This window comes from Chinchilla lanigera, unplaced genomic scaffold (assembly GCF_000276665.1).
Source record: "Chinchilla lanigera isolate Chin_1 unplaced genomic scaffold, ChiLan1.0 scaffold00062, whole genome shotgun sequence".
NCBI classification, from domain to species: Eukaryota; Metazoa; Chordata; class Mammalia; order Rodentia; family Chinchillidae; genus Chinchilla; species Chinchilla lanigera.
This window is the reverse complement of record NW_004955463.1, coordinates 316,690-333,180: the sequence shown is the minus strand read 5'-3', so window position 1 is coordinate 333,180 and position 16,491 is coordinate 316,690. Positions and strand designations below refer to the sequence as shown.

Sequence of the window (16,491 nt, the reverse complement as noted above, 5' to 3'; positions counted from 1 at the left end):
AACTTGACTTTCCACTTAGACTTCCTTGTTTTCAGATACTTCTAAATCAGATTAGGCAATTTAATAGAAGACTGTCTGAGTGATCTCATTAATGCAGGTGGATTTGCCTGCTTTTCCCTATAATTTTTCATCTCAGTGTACACAATTCTTCTCTCAGCCCTGCTAAGGTGGCCAGCCACGCTGGTTTTGAACATTAATCATACTTATTCTAGAAATATTGTCTTCTAGTCAGTGCTAGTACTACAGGAAAGCTATGCATCTCCACAAATCTCCATTGGACATAGTTGGAAATTTGTATTGGAGATAAGGTCCCTCAGCAGGAGGGGTAAGAGAATGCAGAGTTTACAGTATTCTGGATTTCTCTCCTGTATACCTCTTCTTTTCCTTCTCCTAGATCTCTGCCTTTAAAGTGTTAAGAGTCGTCAACTCCTGTGAGAATGATATTCTTAAAGAAAGATCTCTTTCCTAGGTGCCGACTGCTTACTGCACCATCATTTCCCATGCTGAAACCCCACCCCCGCCACTCTCACCTCTGGCCACTTCCTGCAGGAAACAGTAGCCATGTTATGCCAGCGGCCTAATATTCAGCTGGTAACAACCAGCTGAATGAACCAGCTACTTTTTAAAACAATTCAAATTGAAATTTTAAGTTAAAAAATGTATAGGGCTAGAGGTGTAGCTCTGAGGCAGTACACTATATGCTTAGCATGCATGAGGCCCGGAGTCCTGTGCCCAGGAGGGCAGCCACAGGTTTACACCTAATGCATACTTGTGGCTCTAAATTCTAAATCTCAACATGTTTTTCTAGCTCACATTCCCCTTTTATTCTCCGCTTACAGAGAACCAGGGCTGCTCTTGTCACGGGCACTCCTCAGGTCTAAGTGCGTGTGCGTGTGCGTGTGTGTGTGTGTGTGTGTGTGTGTGTGTCTGTCCTTTCTCTTTTTAAACACAAATGGTTACACTGAGACTGAATATGGTTTATGTTTTGCCTCTTTCATTTAGTATATCCTGAATTGTTTCCACATTAACACGTAAAAAGTATTTTTACAGCTGTTACGTGGACGTACTTTATTAAAGGACTTTAAGACATTCCCGTGAGGCAGCCATTTTATATATGGCTGTGAACTTTAGTCCATGTCAACTTTGAGCTTTTGAAATATTTGGTTAAAGAGTGTTTCTGTGTTTTCAGTGATCTCAGTGTATGGGCTTTGGTCGGTTAAAATTATACATCAGGATTCAGGGGACTAATCTTATACTTGTTACTTTGAAGTATTTCTGTAGTATTCGCTTCATTGGGCTTTCTGCTGTAGAAGTGTTTCTTTCTTACTAAAAACTTTTAATTTTTAATTAATTATATCAATAATACTTTCACGTGCTTGCCAAAATGAAGTAGCACATATAAAAGCAAATGATCTTTGCTTTAATTTATTGAGTACCTACTGTATTCTAGAGAGCAAACATCTATCATCCTTACAAAAATAAAAAGCACAGAAATGGAAATGCTTTGTCCTATTTTAGAGAAGAGGGACGTCTCGGAAAAGCTGAACAGTGGGTTCAAAATCACTTCGCCAGTTTTTGGCTTTGAAAAGGCACACTTTCCCCAGTATATTATGTTGTTTTTCTAGTTTAGGCTCAGAAAGCATTTGGCCTGAAACAAAGCCAACAGCTGTGCTCTATCCTGAAAGCAACATGAGAAGGACTTTTACCTTGAATGTGTCTTGTTTCTTGATACAAAGTCATTCCTTTGCCAGACGGAGGAAGCTCATATTCAGGGTGAATTTTCTTCTTTGTCCAATCGACAAAGCAATGGACCATTAAAAGTCTAACTAAAAACTGCCTATTACGAAGAGTATAAGGCATTGCTCAAAACAAGTAATACTACTCCATTTCCTTTAGCAGTACACATATCAAAACTCTTTCTACACACACGTAAAACTAAAATATTTGATTTTTATTTATTGACTTTCTCCTATGTGTCCTACCCTGACAAGGCAAATTGCCCCCATCATCATGTAAAATAAAATCTGCTTCTTACATTTTTATAGAAACAGAAGTACTCTGCACTATCCTTTTCCATATTTCCCAGTGCACAAGTCTCCATTTACACTTAATTGTACAGTCTTACAGCACCTTCGTCTACCCATTCTGTCTTCTTGAAACTACACAGATAATTGAAGACGGTGTCCTATGTCCTTCTGAGATAAATTACAGTTTGACTAGCTCATACTATTTCCAATACTTCTTGCCATTATTTCATCCCAGTGCTATAAAAAGCAATCTCAGCAGTTGCTTTGTGTTCTCCCTGGAACTGCCAGAGCTGCTAATACAGCTGTTTTCATACAGTGTACACCCACGGTTTTTGGCATCTTTATGAATTCTTTTCCCATAAACAAGACCTTCAAGTCCAAAAATTACTAAATTTAAGGCTGTGTCCTTTGTAATTTTTGAGGCAGAAAATATAAACTTTTTTTTTCCATACAAACACGGTTTTATTTTAAAAACATAGAAATTTTTTTTATTACCAAAGTCCAGAGAGATTGTTTTACCAACACTAGGTAAAAGGACGTTTGAGGAGAAGAAACAGTACATGTATATTATATGCAGTAGCTTCATTATATCAGTTAACAATGTGCTAATTCAGTCAGTGACCGTATCAGCCAATTCCACAGTGGTATCCCATCACATGCATGCAAGTCAGCTAGTAGTGCCCTTGTCTTTGTGAAGAGGAAAAAATTTTGAGAGTGACCATAAAATGAGTTGTTGTTATGTTTTTATTAATGGATATGATAGTTGAAATTCCACCGTCCCTTACCCACCATATAATGATTTTAGAATTAGAATTTATAAATTGGTGTCATAGACTAGGACTGGATTTCAGAAACCATCTCAGTGTTTATTTTGCAGGTAAGGAAAATGAAATTCTAAGAGGTTATTTCTCTTCCTTGGGGCCACATAATTATCTAGTGTCTGCAACCACAGAATTATCTAGTGTCAAATGTGCATTATAACTCTTGTCTGTCTGGCTTCCAGTCCTGTTTCTTTTCTTAAGCCTCCCATTTAATATGCTTTGACAGTCTGCAGTAATGAGATGCAAGAAGTATGTGGAGGTGGTTCCTTGACTTTGGAGAAACTTAATATATTTGAACTTAATGATAGTTGGAAATTGAGCCCAAGGATAACATAGAGGAAGGATTTAGTGAATTCCTCTAATCTACCTGACTCTATTAGCTATCTCGCAAGCTCTGTACTTTTAGGCATCTGCTTACTTTTATAATTGGACATGAAATGTAGTTACATTAGTTATGGCTGATTAACGCAATACTAAGTTCCATTTATTCACCATCTAAACATGGAAATTACTCCTCAGGGAAATGTATTTTTTATTTGCATGCGTAACTTTTATGACGTCCTTTTAGAAATGCCAGTATATTTAAAACAAAACAAAATCAAACTCTGTGTTAAGTTTGCGCATATTTATACCTAGGCTCAGGATGTATAACTCATTAAGACTGTTTCTGTTTTGTTGGCAGGGTGAACAATTGTGTTGGATTTTCAAATTATAAATTCTTCCTCCTTTTCTTGGCCTATTCGCTGCTGTACTGCCTTTTTATTGCTGCCACAGATTTACAGTATTTTATCAAATTCTGGACAGTAAGTCATTACTTTAGTGCCTTTTGTTAAGTACACAAAAATATATACTACAGATTTTCATCAGTGAATTATTTCAGACACTGACTTTATAAAACCACGCTAATTTATGTAATCAGCCCTCAGTAGTTGCAGATTTTGTGTTTGTCTATTCACCATCTTGAAAACTTACCAGTAGCCTCCAGATCAATACAGAAATGTAATCACAGAGCTGATGATGGCCTGAAGACATGTGCTGACAGGCAAAATAACCGAGCGCTTCAGGTGTGCTTTCCAGATTGAGGCAAAACAAGGGAGTGCTGCACCTTCTTGTTTTAGCTGTCATACTGTAAAAAGTGTGCTCTTCGCTCTCTTTGGTGCCTTGTTTTTTCTTTTTGTGCTCTTTGTTCATTTTGTTGTTGAAAATTGTCTTCAGACATCATGGTCTCTAGTGCTTCTAAACAAGACTGATGTGTCTGATGGAGGAAATGCGTGTGATACATAAGCTTCATTCCGATATCAGTTATAGTGCCTGGCCACGAGTTCCATGTTGATCACTACCGTACATTAAGTCAGGCACCCTTGTGCAAAAAGCCGTATTAAAACAGGATTATGAATTGACCAGTTGATCAAGGTGTGACCCGACACTTCCAGGACCTAACCCTGTCTGTATTTTCCCTAGAAACAGTGGTTCAGTATTCACAAAGTCAGTGTTCATGGCAAACTTACAGAACGTAACCACTGCAGAATGAGAATTGACTATATACACAGATTTTTTTCAGTGTTTAAAAAAAGTGTTTTCATGTGTAAGGTTACTTTAAAACCTGTTAATATCTATAATGTCCTGAATTTTTATTAGATATTTCTTTATTAGGCTTTAAATACTCAAATGTTTTCTGCACTGTATTTTTAGGTAAAGGCAAAGCAGTATTAAAATAGAGTATTTTATTTGTTTTTGTTTTTTTTTTTTGGTTTTTCTCCGGTACCGGGAACCGAACTCACGACCTTGCGCTTGCCAGGCAGGTGCTTTTGCCGCTGAGCTAAATCCCCAGCCCCTAAAATAGAGTATTTTAAATAACCCGTGATCGTCCTTGCAAACACCGAATGCTGGTTAAAAAGCCATTTGTCCTTTGCCACTATTGCTTTCTCATTTTCATTAAATTATCCTTTAGTAGGGTAAGACTGAATTGCTAGATTACTTGTGTAAGGTTCGAGTCAAATTTGATAGCAAAGAGCTGTCACATGTTTACTTTGCACCGGTTACACTGCTAACCTGTAGGAATACACGAGTGAATGGCTATGTGCCGAGGGTTCACAGATACTGCCAGTTTCCAGCTTGAATGGTGATCCTTAGCGAATGTATGGAGAATATTGTTTTACTGCTCCTCATTCCTGTGGGTGGTTTTCATTCCAAACCATAAATATATTTGGGAAGGAATGACCAGCGTTTCCATTGTGCATACCTACTGCTGAAAGCTACCAGTGAGATCTTGTGTCCTGGGTCAATCTGTCAGGGACTACAGGGAATTGAAACACCATGATTTTCTGCCAGGTGTGGCCTCTTCCTGGCAGGTCTGAGGCTTCACTAAGTGTCCATAGTTCTAAGTCCTGCAATCCAGGTCTCCCTGGACCAACAGTAAGGTTCATATTTGCTTGGAAGTAGCCTGCTTGGCCCATGGATATTATAAAGTTTACTTTAAAGTAGTGTTACTCACTACAGTAATATCAGGTCTTTTCCTTGATACTGTCGTTTAAGAGTTCAAAGTATTATTATGGATGTGTTGCTGTATGTATTCTTTTCGTTGATGCTGTTGTTTGCAGTAATATAAAATATTAGTGAAACCAGGCGTGGTGGCTCACACCTATAATCCCAGCACTCAGGAGGCTGAGGCAGGAGGATTGTTGTGAATTCAAAACCAGCCTGGGCTACAAAGTGAGCTCAAGGCCAACCTGAACTGCCTCGCAAGACCCTGTTTTAAAATGATCCCCCCCACATCAGTGAGAATAGCAATTAAATTAGACCAATCAACTTTCATGTTTTGGAATTATAATGAACTAAACATTTGTGAATCTTATGTTAACAAAACATGTCCAAGCGGTAAATTTAAAACTACATTTTATAGCTCCTTTTAGCTTGTCTCCTACTGTTACATTTTACACTAATCAAATATAATTTTTCTATATTTTATTATGTAAAATATAATATCCCAAATTTTGAATCCTTTTCAGTTATATATTCATATCCCAGTACACATTTAATATAATGAAATATGTATATACTGTTATAACATGAAACTCTGTGTCATTTCCATATCTAAATTTATGAAAAAATTTTAGCCAAAAAATAACCTTACTAATTTACTTATAAAAGTAGGAGAATACTTATCCCTTTGACAAAGCATTTTATTTTCTTCCTTTCTTTATAGAATGGCCTACCTGATACTCAAGCCAAGTTCCATATCATGTTTCTATTCTTTGCTGCAGCTATGTTTTCTGTCAGCTTGTCTTCTCTGTTTGGCTATCATTGTTGGCTAGTCAGCAAAAATAAATCTACATTAGGTGAGTATCCAATTATTATAGTTGACGGAACCTCAGATATGTACACAGGTATTCAGTGACAGTTGCCGTATGATTAAATATTAGCCTGTCCTGAAGTGGTAAAAATCATGGTGATGACCTGCATTTTATTGTGGAGTGTCACTTAGACACATGTAAATTCCCACATTCTATGTATTTATTGGTCATCATTGTGTGCAAAGCATTATGTATGTACAGTGGTAAGCAAGGGCAAAATGGTCTGTTGAGGTGCACAAAAATTAGTGTAAAAAGACATAACAGTGTGAAATGCAGAGCACTGCTAGTGAAACAGAATGCTGAAGTGTGAATAAAAGGGCGGGGATGATAAAAGGTACCTGTTGCCAGAGAAGAGCTCACCTCAGCCAAAAGAACTTAGCCTCAGATGTCAGCCATGGAAATAGCCAGAACCTTTTATGTAGAGAAAACGATATCTTCAAAAGCCCTACAGTGATAAGCAGCAGCAGAGGTGGTTCTAGAAGGAATTGTGCACCTGTAAATGCCCATGTGAAAGAAAGAAGAAGCATCTCAATCAATAATTTGCAACCAGAAAAATACGACCAAAGTAAACTCAAAGCCAGCCAAAGGGAGGAAATAATAATGATAAGAGATAATAGAAATAAAGAGTAAAAAATTATAGACAATCAATGAAATGAATAATTGCTTCTTTTAAGGTATCAGGAAATTTGACAAAGCTTAGCTAGAAAAAAATATGTAAAGTCGCATCACAAAAGTCAGCAATTACAATGGGGACATTACTAGTGACTTTACAGTAATAAAAGCATTTTAAGAGAGTACTGTGAACTGTTGTACCTTGGCACTGTGGTTCACAAACTTAATTTGCCCTGTGATTTTGGAAAAGATGGCCACATCTGCATTTGTGTGGGAAAGATGGCTGCGGTCGTGTTTGTCACTCGGTGTAGAGTTTGCAAACAGAAACAAAATACTGCCAAATGCTTCTGTTTGTGAAGCAAATTGTTTGCAAACAAAAGCATTCATGAAGGGAGGTACCACTTAATCCAAAAATTAGGTAGACTAAATGAAATGGACAAGTCGCTAGAAACAAACTACCAGACTGACTGAAGAAAAAGTAGAAAATCCCAACAGATTTGTAACAAGTAAAGAGCTTCAATTAGTAATCAAAAACCTCACAGCAAAGGAAGGCTCAGGACATGATAGTTTCACTTTTCAATTCTACAAAATATTTAAATCATTAACCCCAACTCTTCTCAAACTTGGCCAAAAATTAAAAACAACTCATTACTTCCTAATTCATTCTGTGAGACAGTATTATCTTGACACAAAAGCTGGAGAGCTTACGAGAAAACCATGGACCGATACCCCTTGTGAATATAGAGGCAGCAGTCCTTCACAAGAACACTAGCACGCCGAACCATCTGAATACAGGATTGTACCCTGTGATTAAGTGGATTTATCCTAGGACTACAAGTGGTTTGATGTGTAAAAATCAATCAGTGATAATATAATGCATTAATAGAATGAAGGAAAAAACACATGATCATCCAGACGCAGAAACAAGTGTTTAACAAAAGCAAACACCCTTTCCTACGTGAGAAAACACATAGAGCAAAGTAAGAGCAGAAGGGAACCTCCTCAGCCTCATAAATAGCATTGGGAAAAAGCTGCAGGTAACATCATGCTCAATATCAAAAACCTGAAAGCGTTCCCCTAGCATCAGGAACACATGGATGCCCTCCTTTGCTGCTGTTCAGGATTGTACTGCAAGTTCTAACAAGTCTAATTGGACAAGAAGAAGACATAAAGGCACCCAAAACAAAGAAGTAAAAGCATCCCTATCCACAGATAACATGATCTTACACAAGGGTTAATCAAAACATATGGTATGAGTGTAAATTTTAAAAAGCTGTTACATTAAAAGACACATTGCCATTAATCCCCTTCAAAATACTCCTCCTTATTTCAAACACAGTTATCCCATAATTCTTGCTATTGCTGAAACAGTTCCGGAAGTCCACTTTTGAGTGTCTTCATAAGGCGTGGTAAAAAATCTAGTGAATGCTGGTGCCAGCTAACATTCCAGTGGATTTCCCAGTGGACAGGCAGGCTCGTAAAAACATGGCATATTCTTACACATTTGACTCACTGAATCTGCACCGTGGAACTTACGGCTCTTCTCCAAAATCGAAAACAACAAATGATAAATGCTTTGAATCAATTCAGGGCATTGAGGCAGTCATGACAGTGGAACTGAAGACACTCCCAAAAGAGGACTCCCAGAACTGCTTCAGAAAGTGGCCCGCATGATGGAATTCCTGCAAAGCTAGGCAGAGTATTTTGCAGGATGTTAATGACAGTGTGTCTTTTACTGTAGTAAAAATTTTAAACATTCATCATTTTGTATCACAGCACAGATTTCTAAGTACGGGTAATCCTTAGGAGATACATGCTTTATCATGTGATCGCTTTATCATTTCCTCTTAGAGGCATTCAGAAGTCCAGTATTTCGACACGGAACTGATAAGAACGGATTCAGCCTGGGTTTCAGCAAAAACATGCGACAAGTTTTTGGTGATGAGAAGAAGTATTGGTTGCTACCCATTTTTTCAAGGTATTTTGCTGTTAAACTTTTTAAGGTTTTAAACTTAATTTGTCCTGCGGTTTTGGAAAAGATGGCCACGTCTGCGTTTTGTGAAAAGTACTTAACTTAGTACTTCAAGAAAAAGGACAGTTTCAGGAGAAGTCTCTTGTCCTGTGGGTCTACAATTCTGCACTGTACCTTCTGTTTTTAAAGTATATCTTTGATTTCCTGTTACACCCACATGAAAATCAGTGAACTCATTGTCACCCTGAGTTGTGTATTGAAGCCAGTGTCTGATCTGCATGTTTTCCCTTCTACTCTTAGACTCACTCTGTTATCTTTTTCACAGTTCAACTGTTTTTATTTTAATTATAGTCTGGGTGATGGCTGCTCCTTTCCAACTTGCCTTGTCAACCAGGATCCTGAACAACCAGCTACTCCTGCAGGACTGAATTCAACAGCTAAAAAGTAATCCCATGACCTTTTTTGTTGTTTTATTTGCAAATAAGACATTTTATCCTCTTGTGTCCTTTGGCTATATGTTCCTTTGGAAAAAACTGTAAGAACAGGGTATAATTTACTGCCGTGGTTTCCACTATGAGTGAGGGAAGGAAGAGAGTGTGATGGGGCAGGGGATAAACTGTGACTTTCAGTCACAGTCAAAATCTATTACTAGTGTAGGACAGGGATGAGCGCCCCAACTGCAACCCAAAGCCCACCTCCTTATCACAAAGGACCAACACTGCATACTGAATACTGCGGTTTTAGTTTAGAAAACAAACAACTCATGCATTAATATTTTTTGTCTTAAGAAACATGCATACGATAGGTTTGCCACCACTGGTCTAGGTGGTGGGTAAACAGGAGTGACGTCTCTATGTACTTTAGTTGATTGACATATATGATGATTTTTTCATGTGGCACTTAAAATAGTAATCAAAATTAGCTCCCCATTGCTGCCGTGAGCAGCCACAGTAAAATTCCTCCTTGACCTCTCTATGCCTTTTGTTTTTCTGGTAATTTTTGAAAAGATCAGAAAAACTTCTTGAATCAGGCCTTTGGAGATGGAATGGAGCCCGGACCCAATTTGACAACTCTATTGACAATGTGCCCTGTGTCCTTTGTACTCTTGAAGAAGTTATGAGCATCTCTGAGACATTTTTTGTGTGCGAAGACAAAAGAGAGATACTGAAAATTCATCATCTAGAGACTTTTGCCCCAGATTTGCTTTCTTTTAAATTCTACTCTATCAAGGCTTTAAAATGGCAACAGAAAGAACCCAAATGTAATTCTGACCTTACTACTCACTGGCAAGGGGCAAAATTGCTTAAACTTTTAAAATGCTGTATATGAATTTTCAATGGTTTAAGCACTGATTTCATATCTTTACAAAAGAGTTGGTTGTATCATCCCACTTCTAATTTTTAAATGAAAGTAAATAAGAAAAGCATAACATAGTATCGTTCTTTATTAAATTCTAGAGATTTTCTTTGTTGCTTCAACATCTCATACACAGGACCCATCCCAGTCCTCCTCTTGCCCACCACACGTTTCTTACTGATCATGGTACTTCTTTTGCTCTGGAGCCTGGAGTGAGCACAGAGTCCTTTGCAAGGCATTTTTCCTGCAGCCATTCCAAAATCATTTTAAGTTGTCAAAAGAGATATAACCTGTTCACCATTCCATTGCTTGAATCAGCTGGGTACAGGCAAGACTGTACCAGTCAGTGAAGAGCCCGTTCTGAGGTATTTCATGGGGATGTTCAAAGGCGTCATGGTCTTTTGCTGAGTCATGCTGTATGCATTTTGGCTTGAAATTTCCACAAAGAGAACTGTTAATGTATTTCATTATACTTCAGTGCAGAAAAAAATCCAGCTCTAATAAATTATTTAAGATGTTTTCAAGTTTTTATAAAATTTATTGGTAGTTTCCAATAATGTTTCTTACTCTTGTTAAATGGTTTTTGAGTGTAATATCTTAGGGATTTCAGAGATTGTATCTCTTCTTTCACCATGGACTGTCATGGAGTTTTGGAAAAATCTTAGTTCTGACACTTTTACCTGCTAGGTGATCTTAAAGAAGTCAGCTAGTTTTCTAATCTTCTGTTCTCTTTCCTTTAAATATTGAGATTGGGTTTTGACAGCTGAAGTCTCTTTCTTCTACAGAGTTCTATAATTTCTGTTGTTTGACCTATACAAAATTTCTATGGCTAGTCCTGCTGTCAGAGTTGTGTATCTCTGTCAGTCTACTTACATACCCACCTAAACATATAAAAGTCATTTTCATAGATCTTTTGCAAAAGGGAAGGAGGTCTAGAAATGGAGGGAGAGAAGAAGGAGGGGAGGACAAGAATTAAGATATGTGCATTACCACCCCACAACAAACGTAATTATTATGCACTGCAAACTTACTAATAAAACATGTTTTAAAAAGCATCTCCAACTGAACAGGATCAAAGCAGAACTTGGAATTCAATTCCTGGCCATTTATACACATAAACCTGATTCACCTCCACTTGTCCATGTATCAATATTGGTGACCTGCATTCTCCCAGATGGTCAGGGAGAAACGGAAACAGTGGTATTATCCCAGTTTCCTTCTACTATATTTATTACACCTGTAATTCCGATTAGATCTCTCCTCAAAATACATCTATTATCTGCTTACCTTCCTTATCCCTCTGTGGTGCTTCCTTCATCTACACCAGTATCACTTCTCACATACGTGATTTCAGTAATTTCCTAATTGCTCTTCCAGCTCTGTTTTTCTCCACTAAGAAGAACTATAATCATGTTGTTCTGCTGCTCAGGCCCCTCCAGGGGTTTCCCATCTTATGGGTAGAGTTTGGAAGGCTGAAGAATGTCCTTACCACAGTTTGCAAGACCCTGACCGATCAGACCTGAAATGCCTCACTCCTTCTCACTTTTTTGTCATTTATAATCCTCAGTCACACAAACTTGCAGTTTCTCAAGTACAGCAAACATGCTTTGTATTTAGTGGCTTTTTAGTTGCAGGTTTCCTGTCTCAAGCAGTTCTTTTTCCAGGTATCTTGCTGTTGTCATTCGTCTTCCTAAAAGTTCTTTCTCCAGATATCTGAACAGCCCTTCCTTCCCTTCTTTCACTTTCTGCCTACGGGTAACTTCACACTAGAGGCAAGGTTTGATAACTCTGTGTAAAGCGGTAACCTGGCTCCTCTTCTTCTCCTTACGCTGTCTTTTTTTTCCTGTTGTTACAGTCCTTCTCGTCATCTGACTCATATATTTAATTTGTTATTTTTCCTCAATTACAATGAAGTTTCCATGAGAACAAAGAGTGTTGTTTGGTATATCAGGTCTCAGTAAATACTGCTGAAAGAATGGATATTTGCCATTTGTTGTCCTGTTTGCATGAGTGAACGTGCAGGGAGTCCCTAAGCCAAGACGTGGGTAATACTCTAGACCTGTTCTTCCTCCTCTTGAGAAATAATAAGTAGTAAAGTTTTAATTTTTGTCCTGCTGGTTTTGCTGGGCTTTTTTTTTACATGAATGGGCACAGATTTGTGGAGACGTGCTCCTTTTTTCAATATTCCCCTCCAAAATTTTAGTAAGGAGCTGTTAAAGCTGTAGAAGATTAAAACATTCTAAATTTCCAGATATAAGTAATTATTAAGGAGCAAAAGCTTATCCTTATAACCTTAAAAATATAATGTGAACTAAAATACATAAAATTATTTTAAAAGGATCTTAAGTAGTTTTTTCTTTTGAATATTATTATAATTACTATTTCAGAGTGTTCTAAAATTTCACTACTAGTTTCTATGCCAATTTTTCCCCAGTGAAATATTACATTATTTATACTTTTCCATACCATGCAATATATTGCAATGTGGCAGATCTACCTAAATGTTAAAACTTCAGTTTTAAAGACCATTATTTCAAGACTCATTCCCCAAATCAAACATGTGGTTTCTAAGAATTGATGTGAAATGTTGGCAGTATTCCTGCAAGATAATGTCCAAATTTCTGTTGGTTTTATACAAACAGATAGAGAATTATTTGTTCAAGAGCATTTAGACCACTTTGAAAACACTGGACCAGCTTTCTTCACACATGTCTCTGAGTGGCACTGCTATATTCCTTCATATCCACATCATTTACAAAATTAATAATGTTGTTTAATATATTTCTTTAAATTGACATTTAAACATCTTTAAACAAAATTCTATATCACTGTTGTAATTGGCAACCAGTATAATTTTCCATAAATAGAATATAACTTAAAATATAAAATTGATGATAAAATAGTGTTATTAAGTTATAGCTAAATTTCCTTACTTGCTGAAGTCTGAGGCTGAGGCCTCTTCTCTGTACTTGGAATGGAAATTTTTGAGAGCTAGAGATTGTCACTTTAAGGAGACTGAAGATGGAATATTTTTCTCATTGTGAGTCAGTGTTATTTAATATTTTATTCTTATAGCCTCCATATTATCTTATGGTATCTCTATATTATCTTATGATCATCTTATAACCTATAATTACAAGTGGTTTAAGTTCCATACTTTGAAAAATATCTAACAGTGCTACTAAAAGGTAACTTGTGATGATAATTATTATTTATCAGTCCTGAAAACCATCAATTTCCTGCAAAGCCATTGAGAGAGTCCCAGAGCCACCTTCTTACTGATTCTCAGCCTTGGACAGACAGCAGCACAAATCCAGGAAAAGGCAAAGCTGGTAAGGGTATGGTTCTTTGACTATCTTTGATATGTTTTATTTTTGGTTTTTCTCCGGTACCGGGAACCAAACTCACGACCTTGCGCTTGCCAAGCAGGCGCTTTTGCCGCTGAGCTAAATCCCCAGCACCTGATATGTTTTATTTTTAAAAGGTGAAAAATTCCAATGTATTATCTAGGGAATATTTTTTGGAGTCATACTCCCATTGTAAATGTAGAATTATTCTCAAAGAACTTCTGTGAGCAGTAGAAAATCATTTTTTAAAAAATGGTTCTACGTTTTTTCCAGTTTAAAGAACCAAATCTTTATCAATGTATATTTTTAAAAGATAGAAGCATATAAAGTATAAAAATGAAGCCAGATGTGGTGGTGCATGCATATAATCCCAGCACTTGGGAGGCTGAGGCAGGAGGATCACTTCGAGTTTGAGGCTAGCCTGGGCTACAAAGTGAGTTCAAAGCCAGTCTGAACTACATAGCAAGACCCTGTCTCAAAAAAATAAATAAATAGAAGAAGAAGAAGGAGAAATATTTCCAACACGGATAGAAAATGTAGGTCACTTTCCTATTGCTGGAACAAAATATCTGATACCTGCAATTTAAAGGAAGAGAGGTTTATTTTAGCACACAGTTCAAAGGGCTCAGTCCATGGCTGGCTGACTCCAGGGCAGAAACAGTATGGTAGAAGGCCACAGAGGAGGGAATCTGTTTACTACATGGTGATCAGGAAACAGAAAAAAGGAATCAGGGACAAGAATACATCCTTCCATGTCACACCTTAGTGACCCACTTCCTCCTACTAAGCCCCACCTCTTACAAGCACTTTCAGCTGTGAACATGTCATTGAGTTAATCCACTGATAAGTAATGCATCCCCATGATCAAATCACTTTCCAAAAGCCTCACCTCTGCATATATGACACTTTAGGGGGACATTGTAGATCTAAACCATAATAGAAGGCTGAAAGATGTCTGCTGAAAAGACAGGATAATAATTGTATGCTGTGGTGTTTTACTCCAAGACTTCTTGTTTCAAAGTAAAGTGATTGCATAATTACCATAACTTAGCCTGCCTGCCATTTCTTCATATCTCCATTACATTTCTCTTTTTGTTGTTGATTTTCATCTTTTGATTACTCTAGTCAATGTAGTGTATTAGCAAGGAACAAACACGACTTTGAAGTCAGGGCCAGTGATATAGCTCACCAGCACAGTGCCTGCCTGGCAAGTGTGAGTTTGTGAACTTGATTCCGAGTACCAAAAAAAAAAAAAAAAAAAGACTTTGAAGTCAGACCTGATTACAAATTCCAATTTGGGCACCTATTGGTGTGTATTTGTTGTGTCACCTAACATTTTTTTGGACTTAGCATCTTTTTCTTTAAAATAAAACCTATTTGGCAGAGTTAGTAAGGATTAAGCAAAACAGTATGATTACAATGCAGGTGTGTATAGCTATGTGCAGTGTCTCTATAAATGAATACAAAACTGTTCACCACAGTTCAGGCTTTATTAGCCAGAAAATCTCCAGACTGACTAATTTTACAACTTCTTCAGACATTTTCTTCTTTATTTCTAGTCTTTTTTTTCAAACTCACCTTCTGCTGACTTTGGCTCACTGTAAAAAGTGATAGAAGGAAGCAAGAGTTAGTCCTGAGTAATTTTCTAGTCAGCATTTAATATATAATCTGAAGAAGGATAAACTTGAGTCATTTGTAGGAAAATGGAAGTACTTGGAGACCATGACGTGAGTGAAATACATTACACACAAGCTTCGATACGGCATCATTTCTTGTATATGAGAAACCCAAATATAAATAGCATAATAACAGATAATAGGAAGTAGGGAGATAGAACTCAAATGGGAAGGGGACCAAGAATGGGGTCGGGGAGAGAGGACGGAAGGGGGATGAAAAAGAATTTAGAAGTCCTGTGTATGTGCGTGAGCTCCCTGCAGAGAATGCAGTCGTTCTGTATGGCAAGCGTGTACTGATAAAAGATAAAAATGGAAAAGAATATCTAGTACATGATCAACCATATTTTCCTAAAATACAAGGTTTCTTTAAAGAGTCTTATTTTTACAGAATATATACATACATACATACGCATCTCCTCTGAAAACCCTCATAACTTGAGTATTCATAGTTTGGTCCCCCTTTTTCCCATCAGGCCTGTAATTTCACTCTCCCATCCATGCTGAGGACTAGGCATTGCCCAGACTAAACTTGATGGTACCCATTTGCCCTTAAAATCCATCAGTTTACCTAGAGGCAAAGAAGTGATGTGGAGGTGGGCATCCTTGTGGGGGAGACGGGGATAAAAGGCTCCCTTTCTTCCAGGACGGATTCATGGTTCATCTTACAGTCTATGCTAACAGAAGTGATCTCTTGATTTTTTTTTTTATGTACTGTCAATTATTTGTCACTTATTTTTACCATTTGATGGATAAGTTGAGAGACCAAAGTTTAAATATGGTCTAAAGGAAGGGAGATGCCTGGCAAGTGCAAGGTCCTGAGTTCGATTCCCGGTACCAAAAAAAGAAAAAAAAAAAAAAAAGGAAGGGAGGAAAAATATGAGGAGGAGTTTAAGGAGGATTCCACTAGAATGATGTAGCTGATAGAAGAATTAGGAAATTAGATGTGACAAAGCCAAATTAAATATATCTTTTGTTACTTTGCTTCCTTCCTTCTCCAGGTGTGTAGCTCTGTTTTTAGAACTCTGTACCCTCTTCCTCTGTCTATGTTACTGGTTGGGACACCGTATGATGTGTGAATGTTTGTGTTTCTATAGATCATCTTACAAACATCCATACTATATACCTGGCACCTCTGCAGGTATTCTAGAGGTTAGTTATTAATGAAGAAGTGAACTCTGCCTGTTGTTTAAAAACAATAAAAACATGGTAATTCATGTTCTTTTTTTAAGGTATGAGCAATCCTGCATTAACCATGGAAAATGAGACTTAAATCTTCAAGCAAAATAAATTCACATTTTATAAAAGTAAGATAAGTGTTTTCTTTATG

The 16,491-nt window shown here is 37.3% G+C and overlaps 1 protein-coding gene across 1 annotated transcript in view; it reads left to right on the top strand.

Moving 5' to 3' along the window:
• Positions 1-16,491, top strand: part of Zdhhc2 (zinc finger, DHHC-type containing 2) — a gene marked incomplete at its 5' end in the record, with an annotated part of 30,182 nt that overhangs the window by 12,532 nt on the left and 1,159 nt on the right. The window contains 6 exon segments of the mRNA XM_005398338.2: positions 3,531-3,651; positions 6,054-6,186; positions 8,665-8,791; positions 9,137-9,229; positions 13,361-13,473; positions 16,394-16,468. Coding sequence (XP_005398395.2) covers positions 3,531-3,651; positions 6,054-6,186; positions 8,665-8,791; positions 9,137-9,229; positions 13,361-13,473; positions 16,394-16,434 — 628 coding nt within the window.